Source organism: Podarcis vaucheri, assembly GCF_965113315.1.
Source record: "Podarcis vaucheri genome assembly, chromosome: 3".
NCBI classification, from domain to species: Eukaryota; Metazoa; Chordata; class Lepidosauria; order Squamata; family Lacertidae; genus Podarcis; species Podarcis vaucheri.
In genome coordinates this window covers 1609090-1626050 of record NC_138761.1, presented here as the reverse complement: position 1 = coordinate 1626050, position 16961 = coordinate 1609090, and the positions used below count along the sequence as shown (strand labels likewise).

At 50.8% G+C, this 16961-nt stretch overlaps 1 protein-coding gene across 2 annotated transcripts in view; it reads left to right on the top strand.

Moving 5' to 3' along the window:
• Window positions 1-16961, top strand: part of KIF3C (kinesin family member 3C) — a 38778-nt gene that overhangs the window by 10726 nt on the left and 11091 nt on the right. For both annotated transcript variants that reach the window (XM_082217521.1, XM_082217520.1), the window contains exons 2-3: window positions 15780-15881; window positions 16653-16775. In XM_082217521.1, coding sequence (XP_082073647.1) covers window positions 15780-15881; window positions 16653-16775 — 225 coding nt within the window. The remainder of the gene's footprint in view (window positions 1-15779; window positions 15882-16652; window positions 16776-16961) is intronic.

Genomic DNA, 16961 nt, shown 5'->3' with positions numbered 1-16961 from the left:
CTGACATTCTCCTTTCCCTTCCTCCCCAGAGGAGACAGGGCTGAGCCGGGTTCTCAGGTGGCCGGGGGCGTTCCCTGCCATCAGCAACGCCGGGAAGGAATAGGAACTGCAGAGCAAATGGTGCAAGGGATGGCTCAGGTTGCAGAATTCGCATTTCCCTTGCTCTGTTTTGTTTTGTGTACATGCAAGAGGTAGACGCGGTCCCATGCAAGGAGCAACCTGAGAGCCCCATCGGTCAGCCCCACTGAGCCAAGATGCCTGGCCTGGCTAGCTGCTTCACAGAATCATAGAACTGGAAGAGACCCCTAAGGGTCATCTAGTCCAACCCCAGCAATGCAGGAACCCCGGCAGATGGTCCTCCAACCTCCTCTCTCTCTCTACTGTTCCTTCCTCTCTGGCCCCCGGCGGCTGCTCTTAACGCAATTTGCTCTTTGAAAACACATTTGCTGGGCGGGTATCCATTCCATGGGTCTAAGATACACATCTGGGCTGCATCCAGTGACGGTGTGCAGTGTGGGTACACGATTGGCGGGGAGCAGGAGGATCTGTGGCCCTGCCTTGCAGTTCGTCCAGGCTGTTGGTACCATGCGAGTCCAGAGACCACAACATCAACACAGGGAGATCTTGGGGTCTGGAGAGTAGGATGAGGCATTTGTCAACACGAGAGATCTTTGAGCAGAGCATCTCAGGAGGGAAAAGGTGGGAGGAGAACCTGTTGCCCGGCAACCGACTCTGCTGAGCATCCTTGCAGGGAATTCTCTTCTCCAGAGCAAAGATCTGCAAGGCACCTCTTTTGGTGGCATTTAGGCAGGATCCGTTACCATAGCTCCCCACGCTCATCTTCGCCCCACAAAAGGGAGCTGTGGTGGTTGCTCTCTTGGCTTAGAATTCCCAAATCACAAGTTGGCAGTCATCTGTACCCCGACACACACACACACACACACACACACACACACACACACCCCAGAGCCAGCTTCCTCCCTTCATGCCCAGAGTGGGCAGGGGACCAGGAGGTCTTCTTTTGTGTTGCCACCCTCCACGCAGGACAACCTTGCTCCGCTGGCCAGTGGCCCCTGGAAAGTTGATGTCCTGGACTGGCTGGATGTTGAGGAGTGGTAGGAGGGCACCAGTTGGGGAACCCCCAAGAAAACCCCCAAAGGAAGAAGGCTCAGAGCCAGGGGTCGGTGGTGGGGTGATATTGCCTGGTCAGAGGAAGCAGACTGGGAGGAGAAGGTGTCGGACGCAGAAGAGGCAACAGGATTCAGTGAGCAGGAAGAGTCTGTAGCAGAGAGCACTGCAGATTCAGAGGCAGCAGTTAAAGCAGGAGGCCAAGAGGCAGAAATCAGTCAGGCTGGTGAAGACGCCAGGGGGTCTCCCCCTCCTGCTGCAACAAGCTCTCCTCCCAACTGGTCTCCCAAGACCAGGAGAGATATGAAGCAGGAGGAGCAAAGACAGAGACACGGGCATAGTCTCAGATTCCTTGGGAAGGGCCTGCGGTGGGGGAGGAGAGTGAGGCAGCTGTGGGAAGGCAGGGAACCTCAGTCCCCACTTCTGCCCCATACGGGCAAGATCTCCCAGGATGAGCTCCTGTGCTCTAGGCCTGGCCTCCTGAGTAGACCTTGTTTCCATTAATAAAGAGTTGGCTCCACTTACGCCGTGTAATTATTGCTGACCTGCTCCTGAAGGAGCGTCTCCACCCCCATCGTTCCACCCGGACGCCGAGGTCCAGCGCCGAGGGCCTTCTGGTGGTTCCCTCATTGCGAGAAGCAAAGCTACAGGGAACCAGGCAGAGGGCCTTCTTGGTGGTGGCGCCCGCCTTGCGGAACACCCTCCCATCAGATGTCAAAGAGATAAACAACTACTTGACATTTAGAAAACATCTGAAGGCAGCTGTGTTCAGGGAAGTTTTTAATGTGTGACATTTTAATGTATTTTTAATCTTTGTTGGAAGCCGCCCAGAGTGGGTGGGGAAACCCAGCCAGATGGGTGGGGTACAAATAATATATTATTATTATTATTATTATTATTATTATTATTATTATTATTATTATTATGTGGGCGGCCAGACTGATAGCTGCTTTGCATGCCGAGGGTCCTGGACTCAGCCCCCGCGGCGTCTCTGGGTTAAGGCTGGCCACCCCCCTGCCCTGTCCAAACCCTTGAGAGCTTCTACTGACCAGTGTCCTAAGCGCTGCTGACCCGGGTGGACACAGAACGGTCTGACCTGGCCTAAGGCAGCTCCCTGCTCTGCAGTGCCATCGCCTGCCCTGCCTGGGTCTGGGGAGGTGGTGCCAATCAAAGGAGCCCTTTGGGCGGCCTCAGCTGCGAGGAAATGTCGGCAGCGCTTGTTTGCCTTGCCAGAGTAGCCGAGCTGATGATGAGCTCAGACCCGGGGTCGTTTCTGCCTGAAAGCAGGGAGTGCCCTTTTAAAGGCTGGAAGTAATTTTCCACAATGTTATCAGCATGATATGAAGAGGAGCTGGCGTAATAGGCAGAGAGTGACCCAAGGGCCTGTAATATCTGGGAAATTAATTCCACGCCGTCTCAGTTACGGCCGCGTCCTTTTGAGGGTGGTTGTTTTGTGAGCATGCAGCCCCTCTCCCTCCCATTTTTGCACATGGGCAAACCGTGCGACGAGCTCATCCGTGTCGTAAGTTGCCCAAGGATGCTGCAAAATCTCAAGGAAGGGCTGGCTGGCAGAGGAGTCTGCCGGTGCTGCTTCAAGCTCTCCACCATCCTACCTAATGATCCTAGTTTGCTTTAGGGAAGAGAAGTGTTCCCAAACTGCTTTAGGTCCCTCCCTTGGTTCCATAAACTCACCCCCAGTGCCTGCCGCACGGAAAGCATCATTCAGAATAGCAGCATTCACCAAGGCAGGTGGCAACGCCCTAGAATTCAGAACGATGAATTCCACATTGATTCAAAATCCCGTTAAAACTATTTAGTTTAGTTAATTCAACAAAACTGATGAACTTGATCCCGTGAAATCAGCTTTCCAAAGTCATTTTCCCCATTGCCTCCTAGCACACATCCCCCCTGAGGTAATTCCATCTCACACGCACCTCTAGATATCAGGAAGAACTTTCTGATGGCAAGAGCTGCTTGGTCTATCAGGGCAATAAAGCTTCCATAGCTTTGTTCCACTCTGAAGGATGCAAACAGAGAACAAAGTATCTGCAGATTAAGCTTCACGAGCTAGAGAATGCATCCAGAAAGGAATTGTGAAAGTGTCCTATATGCCAGGGAAAGAAATACCTGCCGATGCACTAACCAAAGTTGTTAACAGGGAGCAACTCGCTGTGGTGTTGTTTAGTCGTTTAGTCATGTCCGACTCTTCGTGACCCCTTGGACCAGAGCACGCCAGGCACTCCTGTCTTCCACTGCCTCCCCCAGTTTGGTCAGCTTTGAGAACACTGTCCCACCATCTCGTCCTCTGTCATCCCCTTCTCCTTGTGCCCTCCATCTTTCCCAACATCAGGGTCTTTTCCAGGGAGTCTTCTCTTCTCATGAGGTGGCCAAAGTCTTGGAGCCTCAGCTTCAGGATCTGTCCTTCCAGTGAGCACTCAGGGCTGATTTCCTTCAGAATGGAGAGGTTGGATCTTCTTGCAGTCCATGGGACTCCCAAGAGTCTCCTCCAGCACCACAATTCAAAAGCATCCATTCTTCGGCGATCAGCCTTCTTGATGGTCCAGCTCTCACTTCCAAACATCACTACTGGGAAAACCAGAGCTTTAACTCGCTGTATACGTACATAAATTGCAAATGTGTTAGATTCTGCAATGGTTGGTATGGAAAGGGGGAGATTGTTGCTATTTTCACCCCTCCCATTGCCAGAATCTCCTGATCTGATGTTTTGAGAGAGGAGGGGGCGGAAACTGCGCTTTTACTCTTCCGCTCCTGACTGCCTGCCTGACTCTGTGTGTGGAGAGAGTGACTAGGTGGCTGAGTGTGAGCTGTAACACTCATGCAAGCCAGTAGTTAGTTAGTTAGTTTGTAGTAGCTATTAGAAATAAAAGGAGTTATGCTTCACAGCTAGCTTCCACGTTATTTATACTCTGTTGAGTCTGGTGCTCACAGTTGTGAATCCAGTGCCCTGAGACCTATTTTCCAGGACTGGAAGGTCTCTGAAAGTGCTCCAGTCACCTAGCCCATTCAGGGCAGAACCAGTTATTGAGCCCAGTCGCTGACATTGGTTGAAAGGTGCACTGACATGAACATTGGTTCCATAAACTTATCCCCAGTGCTTGCCCCACGGAAAGCATCATTCATAATAGCAGCATGCACCAAGGCAGATGGCAACACCGTAAAATTCAGAACGATGAATTCCACATTGATTCAAAATCCCATTAAAACTATTTAGTTTAGTTAATTCAACAAAAGTGATGAACTTGATCCTGTGCAGTGGCGTAGCGTGGGTTGTCAGCACCCGGGGCAAGGCAAGTAATTTGCGCCCCCTAACCCATGGATTTGCGCCCCCTAACCCTAACCCCCAGATGTTGCGCCCGGTGCGGCCGGCCCCCCTGCACCCCCCATGCTACGCCACTGATCCTGTGAAACCAGCTTTCCAAGGTCATTTCCCCCGTTGCCTCCTAGCACCGCCCCCCCAGTAACTCCATTACACACGCACCCCTAGATATTAGGTAGAACTTTCTGATGGCAAGAGCTGCTTGGCAGTGAACCAGGTGACCTCCGAAGGTGGTGGGCTTTCCTTCTGGGGAGGTTTTTAAACAGGTTGGATGGCTGTGATCCCTTCATTGAAGGGGGTTGGACTAGATGACCCTCGGGGTCCCTTCCAACTCTAAAATTCTGTGATTCTATGGGTGGTCTGGCTGAGGATGCTTCTTTCAAGGGTGCTTCCTCCAGCTTATTCCAGGGAGAGAAGTGGGAATGGAAACAAAGCATGAGATAATGTTTTAAAAAGACAGAAAGGGAGGGAACCCCAATTTATTGGTCCCTGTTTGATGGATGAAAAGCTTTCTTGTGTAATGGAAGACAAAGATGAGTCCCTGACGGGGGCTGTTCGTCTTCCTATCCAGATGATCCCCAGACTACCAACCACAAGGCATCATTTAGCATTTAATATTGTCTGAGTCTCTCGATCTAGGAGGGAGGAGGGGAAGGAAGAGAGATGAGAAGATGAGAAATAGTCAGCTCTCTGTTGAACTGAGAAGCGTTTTTGTTGAAAAGCCCAGGATGCTCTGCCACATCACAGAGAATGCTGAAACATGACTCCTGGATTGCACAAGGGCCATGTGGTTCAGTGGGTGGAGCACACGCTTTGCATGCAGAGAGGTCCCAGGTTCACCCCCCTACACACCCCACACCCGTCTCTCTAGGGAGGGCTGGGAAAAGACTCTTGCCGGAAATCCTGGAGCGCTCTTGAAATTCAGCGCAGGGAAGAAATCCTGTTCCATTTGCCTTCCTGACTCCTTGGCAGCCGGCCTTTGGAATTCTCACTTCTCCAGATTTTGTGATGTGGCTCCTGACCAGATAAGACAAAACCAGGCAGAAATGTGTGCTGCGGGGGGAAGCTACGTAAAATGCGCACGGTGGCAACAATAACTGTAGAAGCACAGGTGGTGTTAGCAGGCATTGCTTGCGAAAGCAAAAATGTGTCTGTCAGGGAAAACGGCACACAAATGTGCATGGCTCTGGAGAACGGAGACCCTTTTGAGTTTTAAAAACAATCCAAACCGTTGCAGAATTGGGGAGAATTTAAGCTTGGGAAAATGAGAAACAGAGAGAAAAAGAAATTGAACCATCCGGTTTGCTTTTTGCTTGTTCTTAAATCTCCTTTTGAAGGATTGTTCTTCTCCGACCAATCCAAGAGAACCTTTTATTAAAAAAGAAGAAGGGAAATATAGATATCTCTCCCCACTGCAGTAAGGCTCTCTGGACCAGCACTCATCCCAAACTACTCTCTGGGCCCGGATAATCAGAAGCAGCTTCCCTCCCGCAACTCCATCACCCAAAGATCATGTCTGTTCACAGGAAAAGAGACATGCACACGCACTCACACAGAGAGACGTCCCAGCTTGTTCCAATTATGACAGCAGCAGTTATGCTTTTGTTCCAAAAGCTCAACGCGGTCGCTTCATGAAGACTGGCAATGCCTAAACCTCCTGCCAGGGAGAGAGGGAAAGTGTGTGTGTGTGTGTCTTTTGTCTTTAGACAAATTCATGGAGGAGGAGAAGGGCTCTCAGTGCCTACTCTGCTCTGCCTCCACCTTCAGAGGCAGTAAATGCTTCTGAATCCCAGTTCCTGGAAACCACAGGAGGGGAGTCGCAGTGTTAGGAACTCAGATATATAACTGAATTGCCAAATGGCACCCTAAACTTAGGTTAGAGGTAAAGGTAAAGGGACCCCTGACCATTAGGTCCAGTCGTGGCTGACTCTGGGGTTGCGGCGCTCATCTCGCTATACTGGCCGAGGGAGCTGGCATACAGCTTCCCGGTCATGTGGCCAGCAGGACTAAGCTGCTTCTGGCGAACCAGAGCAGCGCACGGAAACGCCGTTTACCTTCCTGCCGGAGTGGTACCTATTTATCTACTTGCACTTTGACGTGGTTTCGAACTGCTAGGTTGGCAGGAGCAGGGACCCAGCAACGGGAGCTCACCCCACTGCAGGGATTTGAACCGCCGACCTTCTGATCAGCAAGTCCTAGGCTCTGGGGTTCAACTCACAGCGCCACCCGCGTCCCTTAAACTTAGGTTATGGTCGCCAAAATGGAATCAAAACCTCCAAGTGTCCCTATTTTCCAGGGATGTCCCTGATATAGAGAAGCCATCACGGTTTCCGATTTAATGTCCTGCTATTCCTTAGAACGTCCCTATTTTCATCGGAGAAATGTTGGAGGGTATGGAGTTATCTGACCCCCGAGCCATCTGAAGGCAGCTCTGTATAGGGAAGTTTTATAATGTTTCATGTTTTGTTACATGTTTATATATGTTGAAAGCTGTCCAGAGTGCTGGGGCAACCTAGTAAGATATGTGGGGTATAAATAGTAAAATTATTGTTGTGGAATGGGACGTCCCTGTTTTTCATTGCGGAAACGTTGGAGGGTATGTTGAATGCCTAGGTGCCTTTGTTTTTTATTTTGCAGAGGAGTGTTGTTGTTGTTTTCATTTCTATACCGCATTATAGTTGAAAGAACAAGTCTCAAGGCAGTTTACAAGCACGTTAAAACATCAAATACAGTCATACCTCATGTTACGTTTGCTTCAGGTTGCGTGTTCTCAGGTTGTGTTCCGTGGCGACCCGAAAGTACCGGAAAGAGTTACTTCCGGGTTTAACCGCTCGCGCACATGCAGACACACAAAATGATGTCACAGCATGTGCAGAAGCGGTGAATAGCAACCCGCACACGCGCAGACGCGGGTTGCGTTCTTTTCAGGTTGTGAACAGGCCTCCGGAACGGATCTCATTCGCAACCAGAGGTACCACTGTAAAACAATCCAGAATAAAACATAATCAAGCTTCAAGGAAAATATTTCGGGTCCATTTCTAAGTGACCCTTTGCTTTCCCCATTTGCCATCCTGGCATCCAGAGATCTCAATGCGGTTGCCATCAGATGTGCCCGTCGCAAAACGCGCCTGGCGCCTGGCTGATTTCTAACACTGGAGAGATGGCATGGTGCTTGAATCCTTGCAGCTGTCCTCTTTGGAGCATCTTGTTGGACTCAATGGGCCACTGGCCTGATGCTGTTCTTCCCCCTGAGAGCCAGTGTGGTGTAGTGGTTAAGAGTGGTGGACTTGTAATCTGGTGAACCGGGTTCGCTTCCCCGCTTCTCCACATGCAGCTGCTGGGTGACCTTGGGCCAGTCACACTTCTCTGAAGTCTCTCAGCCCCACTCACCTCACAGAGTGTTTGTTGTGGGGCAGGAAGGGAAAGGAGAATGTGAGCCGCTTTGAGACTCCTTCAGGTAGTGATAAAACGGGATATCAAATCCAAACTCTTCTTCTCTTTTTAATGCATCCTTGTGAAACTGAATATGGTTGTTACGGAACGGTGTGTGTGTTCGCCTTCCGAGATGGATTCCTTTGGGTCTCCTCCAGAGCAGATGGCGCATGTGCTGGGTCTGTTAGTGCCAGGCTTCCTCTGTGAGTGTGCCTCTAAGTGCAAATAAGTGTGTAATTGGCAAAGGTGTGTTTACGGCGGCATGTGGTGCCGGCGGTTTCCAGTTTCACTCTTTAATCCATTTAGTTAGCCTGCTCCTGCCGCAGGGGCCTCCCAGGAGCCAGATGTCGGTGAAATTGCAATGCAGGCAAGGAGGAGAGGCGGGCAGAAACCCTTTCAAGCCACCCCCACAACACCCGCCTGCCCCGGGAAGAACCCCCTGGGAAGGAGGGAGGCTTCGATGCATAGAATAGCCAGTGGGGGGGGGAGTGAGAAATAGTTACAGCCCTGCCAACGGAAACGCATTGGCTGCTTGCGGTGACCTATATAAGTGTGCTAGATGCAGGGTATGTAGAGCAGTAGGCCCCCTGAGCTTGCAGCCAGCGAGCAGCGAAAGGCGGTCAGGAGGCCTCATTGCTTCCTTCCCCCAGTGCCCCCCCCCAGAGACCCTCCCTTCCATGCCGCTCACGGAGGGTCCTTCATCCATCCATCCATCTCCTCCTTGTGTGTACCTTCATTTAGCGGGCCTCAAAAGACATAACAAAACATGAATATAGGTAGAGAGCAGGAGAAAACTCCCAAACCTGAAATCTTAGAAGGGAAAGATAAATAGAGAGAGAAGAAATAAGGAGGACTTCCGATGGTCCATCGGCCAATAACGTATATAAAGATTATTCAAAATGTTCAGTCCAGGATCACATCCAGCTGTTCCTCAGTCTGCCAGGCTGTGTTTCAAGCGAAGCAATTTTTTAAATAAAGCAAGAAAAGGCACAGATGAGTAGCACTCCAAACCCTTTCTCCCTCCTGGAATTTATCCCCAGAGACCAGGGGGACGTTTTGTTCCCTTGCTTCCTTGAGTGGTCGTGTCTGGAAGTGTCTGTCTTGCGAAAGCAGCTGTTTCACCCAAGGTGGGCAATTTCCAAAGAAAGCTTATTTTGCTGGTGAGCCGAGCTGGACCGTGGCAGCAATAATCCCACAGATTACAATATGCAGAAATTGGCTTACCTCCAAGGGCTCAGTTTAACGGGATTGTGCATCTGTTGGACGGGAAGTTTGCCCTAATGGATCGGCGAAATCTACCTAGTTGCAATTTAAACTCACTGCTGCACATCTTTTCCCCGGGAGAGGGGCTGAACAGCAATTCCCCACTTCCTCATCTTTCCATCATCCTTTTATTTGAAAATTGTCAGCATATCTGCACACAGACACTCCTTCTCTGAAGGCAAAACATTCTCCTGCTCCCTTGATGCAAGAACTCGCTAGAGTCAGCAGATGAAACGGGGGGCTCCTCTGGACAACATCCTTATTAAGCCTTCATCCTGATGTGTTTGTGGAGGGTTATATGACAATGATAGGTAGATAGATAAACTTTATTCGCATTAGCCAACGGCCATAGCAACATAAAACAAGCAAAATACAGTGGTACCTCAGGTTACATACGCTTCAGGTTACAGACTCCGCTAACCCAGAAATAGTGCTTCAGGTTAAGAACTTTGCTTCAGGATGAGAACAGAAATCGTGCTCCAGCGGCACGGCAGCAGCGGGAGGCCCCATTAGCTAAAGTGGTGCTTCAGGTTAAGAACAGTTTCAGGTTAAGAACGGACCTCCGGAACGAATTAAGTGCTTAACCCGAGGTACCACTGTATACAATTAAAAAAGACAACAATGGGTAAAAAGGACAATCAAATGACCAAGATTATCATTCAGATAGTGGCCCTTAATCTCACTGCACCCTCAATAAACCTAGCAACCTTCGCTGTTGTCTGATCATTTTGATTTGATAAAAGAAAGGCCAATGTGGCCACAGATGGGCGGCCTGGGATGGTGAGTAGGAGTGGGGTGATGATCTCGTTCCTCAGATCTTTATAAAGGGGGCAGGACAGGAGAACATGAGCCACTGTTTCCAGATTGCCATCTCCACAGGGGCAGAGTCGTTTCTCAGTTGGAATCTTTTGGGATCTGCCCTCAAGTACAGCAGAGGGCATCGCACCCAGTCTGGCCAGTGCGAAGGCACATCTGTATTTTGGGATAGTTGGGGAGGCACGTCTGTATTTTGGGATATAGGAAGCTGCTTAGACTAAGGGAGCCTCCAGATTGTCTGTATTTTGTGGGAGGGATTCGGGAACATCCCAGAACTTTAAAGGTAAAGGGACCCCTGTCCGTGAGGTCCAGTCATGGCCGACTTTGGGGTTGTGGCGCTCATCTCTCTTTATTGGCCGAGGGAGCCAGCGTACAGCTTCCAGGTCATGTGGCCAGCATGACTAAGCCGCTTCTGGTGAACCAGAGCAGCGCACGGAAACGCCGTTTACCTTCCCGCCGGAGTGGTACCTATTTATCTACTTGCACTACGTGCTTTGGAACTGCTAGGTTGGCAGGAGCAGGGACCGAGCAACGGGAGCTCACCCCGTCGTGGGGATTCGAACCGCCGACCTTCTGATCGGCAAGCCCAAGAGGCTCAGTGGTTTAGACCACAGCGTCACCCGCATCCCTCCCCGAACTTTACATGCGTGCAGTGGAGTAAAAGCACTCTGTTTGGCAGTAAGAGCCGTTTGGCAACGGAATGGACTCTCCTTCCCTTGAGGTTTTCAAGCAAAGGTTGGATGCCCACTGGCCAGGGCTTCTTCAGCTGCGATTCCTGCATTGCAGGGGGTTGGTCTGGATGACCCTCAGGGTCCCCTTGAGCTTTACAACCCTATGATTCTGTGACCCCCAGCAACCGGGCTTCTGAGGCAGCCTGGCTCTAAATATAGCCACCCGTGTGGGAAGCAGCCGAGCCCGTTGACAAAGGCCAGGGTGAGGGGACCAAGAAGGGGTGGGGGGCAGGCTTATCCTCTGCCGGGGGGGGACCTTGTTGATGGGCATGGGGAGCGCATATTTGCTTTCCCAAGGCCCCTGAGATGTTCTGAGAGCTGACAGGGACCTCCTGTGGGAGAGGAGGGAGGGAGGCGGATGTTCCGAGAGGAAGCTGGTGGGCTGTATCATTCCCCCCCCCCCCCGGAGCTTGGCAGTCTCTGACAAGGACTCTGCCCAATTGTGTGGGTGAGCTGCGCTGCCTTTTTTTTGCTCATCTTCCTCCATTTGGGGGAAATCCTGGAGTAGAATCTGATGCTCACTAACCATGAGGCGATTATTTCTCAGAACGCCAAAATATTTGGGGCCAGGCTATTTTGGCACCTGAAGAATTCATTGTTGTTGTTGAGTTGTGTCCGCCTCTTCGTGACCCCCTGGACCAGAGCACGCCAGGCACTTCTGTCCTCCACTGCCTCCCGCAGTTTGGTCAAACTCATGCTTGTAGCTTCAAGAACACTGTCCCACCATCTCGTCCTCCGTCGTCCCCTTCTCCTTGTGCCCTCCATCTTTCCCAACATCAGGGTCTTTTCCAGGGAGTCTTCTCTTCTCATGAGGCGGCCAAAGTCTTGGAGCCTCAGCTTCAGGATCTGTCCTTCCAGTGAGGACTCAGGGCTGATTTCCTTCAGAATGGAGAGGTTGGATCTTCTTGCAGTCCATGGGACTCTCAAGAGTCTCCTCCAGCACCAGGATTCAAAAGCATCAATTCTTCGGCGATCAGCCTTCTTTATGGTCCAGCTCTCACTTCCATACATCACTACTGGGAAAACCATGGCTTAAACTATACGGACCTTTGTTGGCAAGGTGATGTCTCTGCTTTTTGAGATGCTGTCTAGTTTTGTCATTGAAGAATTCATTACTATTGCCATTACCTGTTCATTATATCTGTTCCTTGCCTTTTTCTCCGAAGAGCTCAAGGTGGCAAAACATGGCAGCCTCCCTTATTTAACCCCAACAACCACCCTGCGAGGTGGGTTATGCCGAGAGGCAGTGAGTGGCCCCCCCAGGTCACCTGATTAGCTTCGTGGCCGAGTGGGGGATTTGAACCCAGGTCCTAGTCCAACACTCTGTCACTATGCCACGCAGGCAGCTCCCTACATGGTAACACAGCAGGGGGGCAGATTGGCTGGGGGTCCTCATGTGGGAAGGAGACAGGCATTGCTTGGTTCCAAAGGCCTTCCTGGTGGATCTTGCCAGATCTTGGAAACCCTCAGAAAAGCCACAAGTCCATCGCCTAAGGTGGCTGCAGTGGCCATTTATTTATATTTTTTAATTTTTATTTATTGAATTTATATATTGCCCTATACCTGGGGGTCTCAGGGCGGTTCACAGAATAAAATCAAGATATAAAACCACAAAATACATAGTGAAAATAAAAATTACAACCCAATAGCCCCTCTCCCCACAAAAACACATTTTAAAAGGGCATGGGATGTCAGTCAAATGAACTAAAGGCCTGGTTAAAAAGGAGCGTTTTTTCCTGGCACCTGAAGGTGCATAATGAAGGCGCTAGGCGAGCTTCCCTGGGGAGAGCATGCCACAGACAGGGAGCCACTGCAGAGAAGGCCCTGCTCTCGTGTTGCCACCCTCCAGACCTCTCATGGGGGAGGCACACGAAGGAGGGCCTCAGAAGATGATCTCAGGGTCCGGATCGGTTCATAAGGGGAGAGGCGGTCCTTGAGGTATTGGGGGTCCTGAGTTCATTTGCAACCTCCTTGGCCTGGCATTTCCTCTTTGGCACTTCTTCCTCCCTGCTCCAAAACATCACACCTGATCCACTTCCTTGGAGATTTTTATGGCTATCTTAGTTGAGATTCCTACTTTGCAGGGGGTTGGACTAGATGACCCTTAGGTCCCTTCCAAGTCTACAATGCTATGATTCTGTGATCTTCACAATCAAAGCCGAGTGGCTTTCTTCAGCCCACATCATCCCTAGTTCTCTGCCCATGGAATCCTGACATTATTATTATTATTATTATTATTATTAATACCCCGCCCTCCCTGGCCAAAGTCGGGCTCAGGATGGCTAACACCAATAAAATAACAGTAAAAACATAATAGGGGGGAAAGGGGGGAACCAATTCAAAATACAGGTTAAAATGCAATTTAAAATGCAGCGATCATTTTAAAATAGCGATAAATCAAGACTGTAAGAGGAGGGAAACATAAGGGTCAGACTGAGTCCAGACCAAAGGCCAGGCGGAACAGCTCTGTCTTGCAGGCTCTGCGGAAAGACATCCCTGAGTTACCCCAGCTCAGAAGCCAAGCTTTCCTTTGCGAAGAAAACAACTTCTCTGCCCCCCATGAATGGACAGAGAGCGCCAGGGGGCAGGTTCACATGCCCCCATGGCTCCAGCCAGATTCCCCTCTGTGTGTGTGGGGGGGGTGTCATTGGAGCAGTGGCGTAGCGTGGGGGGTCGGGGGGGGCGGCCGCACTGGGCGCAACATCTGGGGGTTAGGGTTTGGGGGCGCAAATCCACGGGTTAGGGGGCGCAAATTACTTGCCTTGCCCTGGGTGCTGACAACCCACGCTACGCCACTGCATTGGGGGCTGCTTTCTCCATGCAAACTGCCCCCCCCAGTCCCTGACTGCCTTGAAAGCCACTTGCCTGCCAGCCTTCCAGGTGGGGGCTTCCACTGCTGGGGTTTGTGTGGGGAGGGGGCTGCTTTGGGCAAGAAGGGAAGGACACCTTGCAAGCTGGGGCTGCAGCTGTCCTGCAGGCGGCGGAGGCAGCTGTGGAGCCCGACAGCTGTGCGGAAGGGAGGAAGGAAGGGAGGAAAGACGGAGAGACGTGGTCCTGGCGTTGGGCCAGCCCAGCGTGTGATGTGTCAGGAGCAAGGCCTGGGAACAGGCGCCCAAGGGGGCACGATGCCCACAGCTCCTTCCTGGCCAGAGGTCGGCAGGCCAGCTGGGCATGCCCTGCGCATGGGGGACGGTGGCTGGGGGCATTCTTTTTAAAAAAATATTTCAACATAATATATCAAAAACACATCATCCTCATTCCCTCCCCATTTTTCCCTCCCCCCTCCCCCCCAAAATACCCCCCCAGACTTCCCTCAGCTCCTCTCTCTGGTTTTTCAGCACATGTTATTCTCTGCATATTATAAAATTGTAAGATCCTTAATTTATCTATCGGTATATTACCAATAAAAAGTTTGTGTATGTTTACTCAAAGCCTGCCAAGGAGTCCAGTTCATTTTGTTGTTCCTTTAAGTACTTTGTTAAAGGTTCTCATTCTTCTTTCAAGTCAAAGTTGCCCTTGTCACGTTGTTTGTGTGTCAATTCCGCCAATTCCGCCTAGTCCATCAGTTTCTCTTGCCACAGCGCTGGGGAATTCTTGGACTTTGCCAGTCCTTGTTCACAGCTCTGGAACTCGGTGGGAAGAAAGGCAACATCACCAGGTCCTCTCCTCTGGTTCCAGCCCTCTGCCTCCCCACCAACACTCCACTGGTCCTCATAGGCAGGAAATCCCCACGCTCCTGAGGGATGCCAAACCCTCCAGAGATCTTCCCTGGGCAGCTTGTTCCGCTGAGAAATCTGCTGGCTGAAATCTTCGCCTTCCTTTCCCCCACCCCACCCCAGCCAATTTTTTTTATTGGTTTTCCAAATTTATAGCAAACAAATAAAACAAGAACATCAAAAACAAACATTTATCTTAACTATAATAATTCCACTTTTGTTAACATTGTTAAGTGACTTCCTCAAATCCCCCTGGCTGAGTTTCCATATAAATCATTGTAGCAATTTTCCAAAACTATTTTCACATAAAATTTACTTAGTCAATTAACATCGTTCTTTCTTTTCATTTTAACTTTAAACTTAATATTCTACAACATCACATATTTAAATCCTAGGCCGATCTGATATTCGCAAGTAATTCTATTTAGATTATCTTAACATATTTAACCAGATAGTCTTTGAATTTCTTCCAATCCTCTTGATACTCCTCCTCCTTCTGGTCATGGACTCTTCCCGTCAGGTCAGCTAGCTCTAAAAAATCCATCACCTTCATCTGCCATTCCTCCACTGTTGGTACTTCTTGTGTTTTCCAATTTTTGGCCAGCAAAATTCTAGCAGCAGTTGTGGCATACAAAAACAATCTGACATCTTTCTTGGGGAAGTCTTCGCCTTGCTTTTGTTGCATCTTGTATTTTGTGTGTTTCTCATCGGGTCACCACACAGGTGCTGTTGAGATGTCATCCCTGTATTACTTACTGTGCTGGGATCCTAGAATCATAAAATTGTAGAGTTGGAAGGGTTTCAAATCTTGCTTTGGTGTCTCAACCTTGTAAAGCTGTTGTTTAGTCGTTTAGTCGTGTCCGCCTCTTCGTGACCCCCTGGACCAGAGCACGCCAGGCCCTCCTGTCCTCCACTGCCTCCCGCAGTTTGGTCAAACCCATGCTGGTAGCTTCGAGAACACTGTCCCACCATCTTGTCCTCTGCCGTCCCCTTCTCCTTGTGCCCTCCATCTTTCCCAACATCAGGGTCTTTTCCAGGGAGTCTTCTCTTCTCATGAGTGGCCAAAGTCTTGGAGCCTCAGCTTCAGGATCTGTCCTTCCAGGGAGCACTCAGGGCTGATTTCTGTGTGTTCTCTTTTCCCTCTTACACGCCCAAAAGGAGCCTGGGGCTAGACTGGGAGGCCCAGCAGCTCCGCCACACTGGTTCATGGAAGCCATCTGCAAACCACGGCTTCAGGTCCTGTTTATTTGCTTTTGGTGGTAAACAAACCATAGTTCAGCTGCCGTGCATGCACAGCACGCAATACTAAGCCATGGCTTGATAAACCATCATTTTCCTCCTCTTTCCTTTCTCCAGGCGATGGAGAGCAAGTTGCTGATTGGCGGAAGGAACATCATGGACCACACCAACGAGCAGCAGAAGATGCTCGAACTGAAGAGGCAGGAGATTGCAGAGCAGGTAGAGAGACGGGCAGGGCGGGAGCCGGGCCAGTCGCAACCCCTCCTGCCTTTCCTCCCCTCTGCTGGCTGATGAATGTGGCCCTCACCAGCCCACTGCAGCCATAGCTGGCGGCCCTTTAAAACACACCTGTCCCCTTCCTCCCAGGCCTCTGCAGGAGAGAAGCAGGGCCTGGCTGCCCTGACAAAACCCAATTTCAAATACAGGTTAAAATGCAATTTAAAATGCAGCCTCATTTTAAAAGTAGCCCATAGATCAAAACCATAAAGGGAGGGAAACATAAGGGTCATACCGAGTCCAAACCAAAGGCCAGGTGGAACAGCTCCATCTTGCAGAAAGATGTCAAGTCCCGCAGGGCCCTGGTCTCTTGTGACAGAGCGTTCCACCAAGTCGGGGCCAGTACTGAAAAGGCCCTGGCCCTAGCTGAGACCAATCTAACCACCTTGTGACCTCCAAAGTCCTTAAGGTCCTCCGTGGGACATACCAGGAGAGGCGGTCCTGTAGGTACGAGGGTCCTGGGCTATATAGGGCTTTAAAGGTCAAAACCAGCACCTTGAACCTGACCCTGGACTCCACCGGGAGCCAGTGCAAAAGCACTGGATGAATGTGAAGTTTGCAGGTGGAAGGGTGCCTTGCGGCACACCCAGCTCCCCCCTCCCGGGCAGTGTGTTTCAAAACGCAAAGGCATAGGCGAGGGTCTACAGGTGGGGGGTTTCGGCTGAGAAGCCCCTGACCCGCGCCGACTAAGGCTTTGCTGGCCTCAACCCACAGAAGCGGCGTGAGCGTGAGATGCAGCAGCAGGTGCTCTTGCGGGATGAGGAGACCATGGAGCTGCGGGAAACGTTCACCTCCTTGCAGCAGGAAGTGGAGATCAAGACCAAGAAGCTGAAGAAGGTGAGCAAGGGGGGGGGGAGCGTGGCTGCCAGAGGGAGATGGGGGGGGGTCCCTCCTTCTCCATAGCTGCAGTCGGAGGCACAGCGCGAGAGCCCAGGTCAAGGCTTCGCTTGCCAGGGATCGGGGCCCAAGCCAGAGGGCAAACATTTTTTCAAAAAGTTTTTTATTTCTACTTTTCAAATTTAT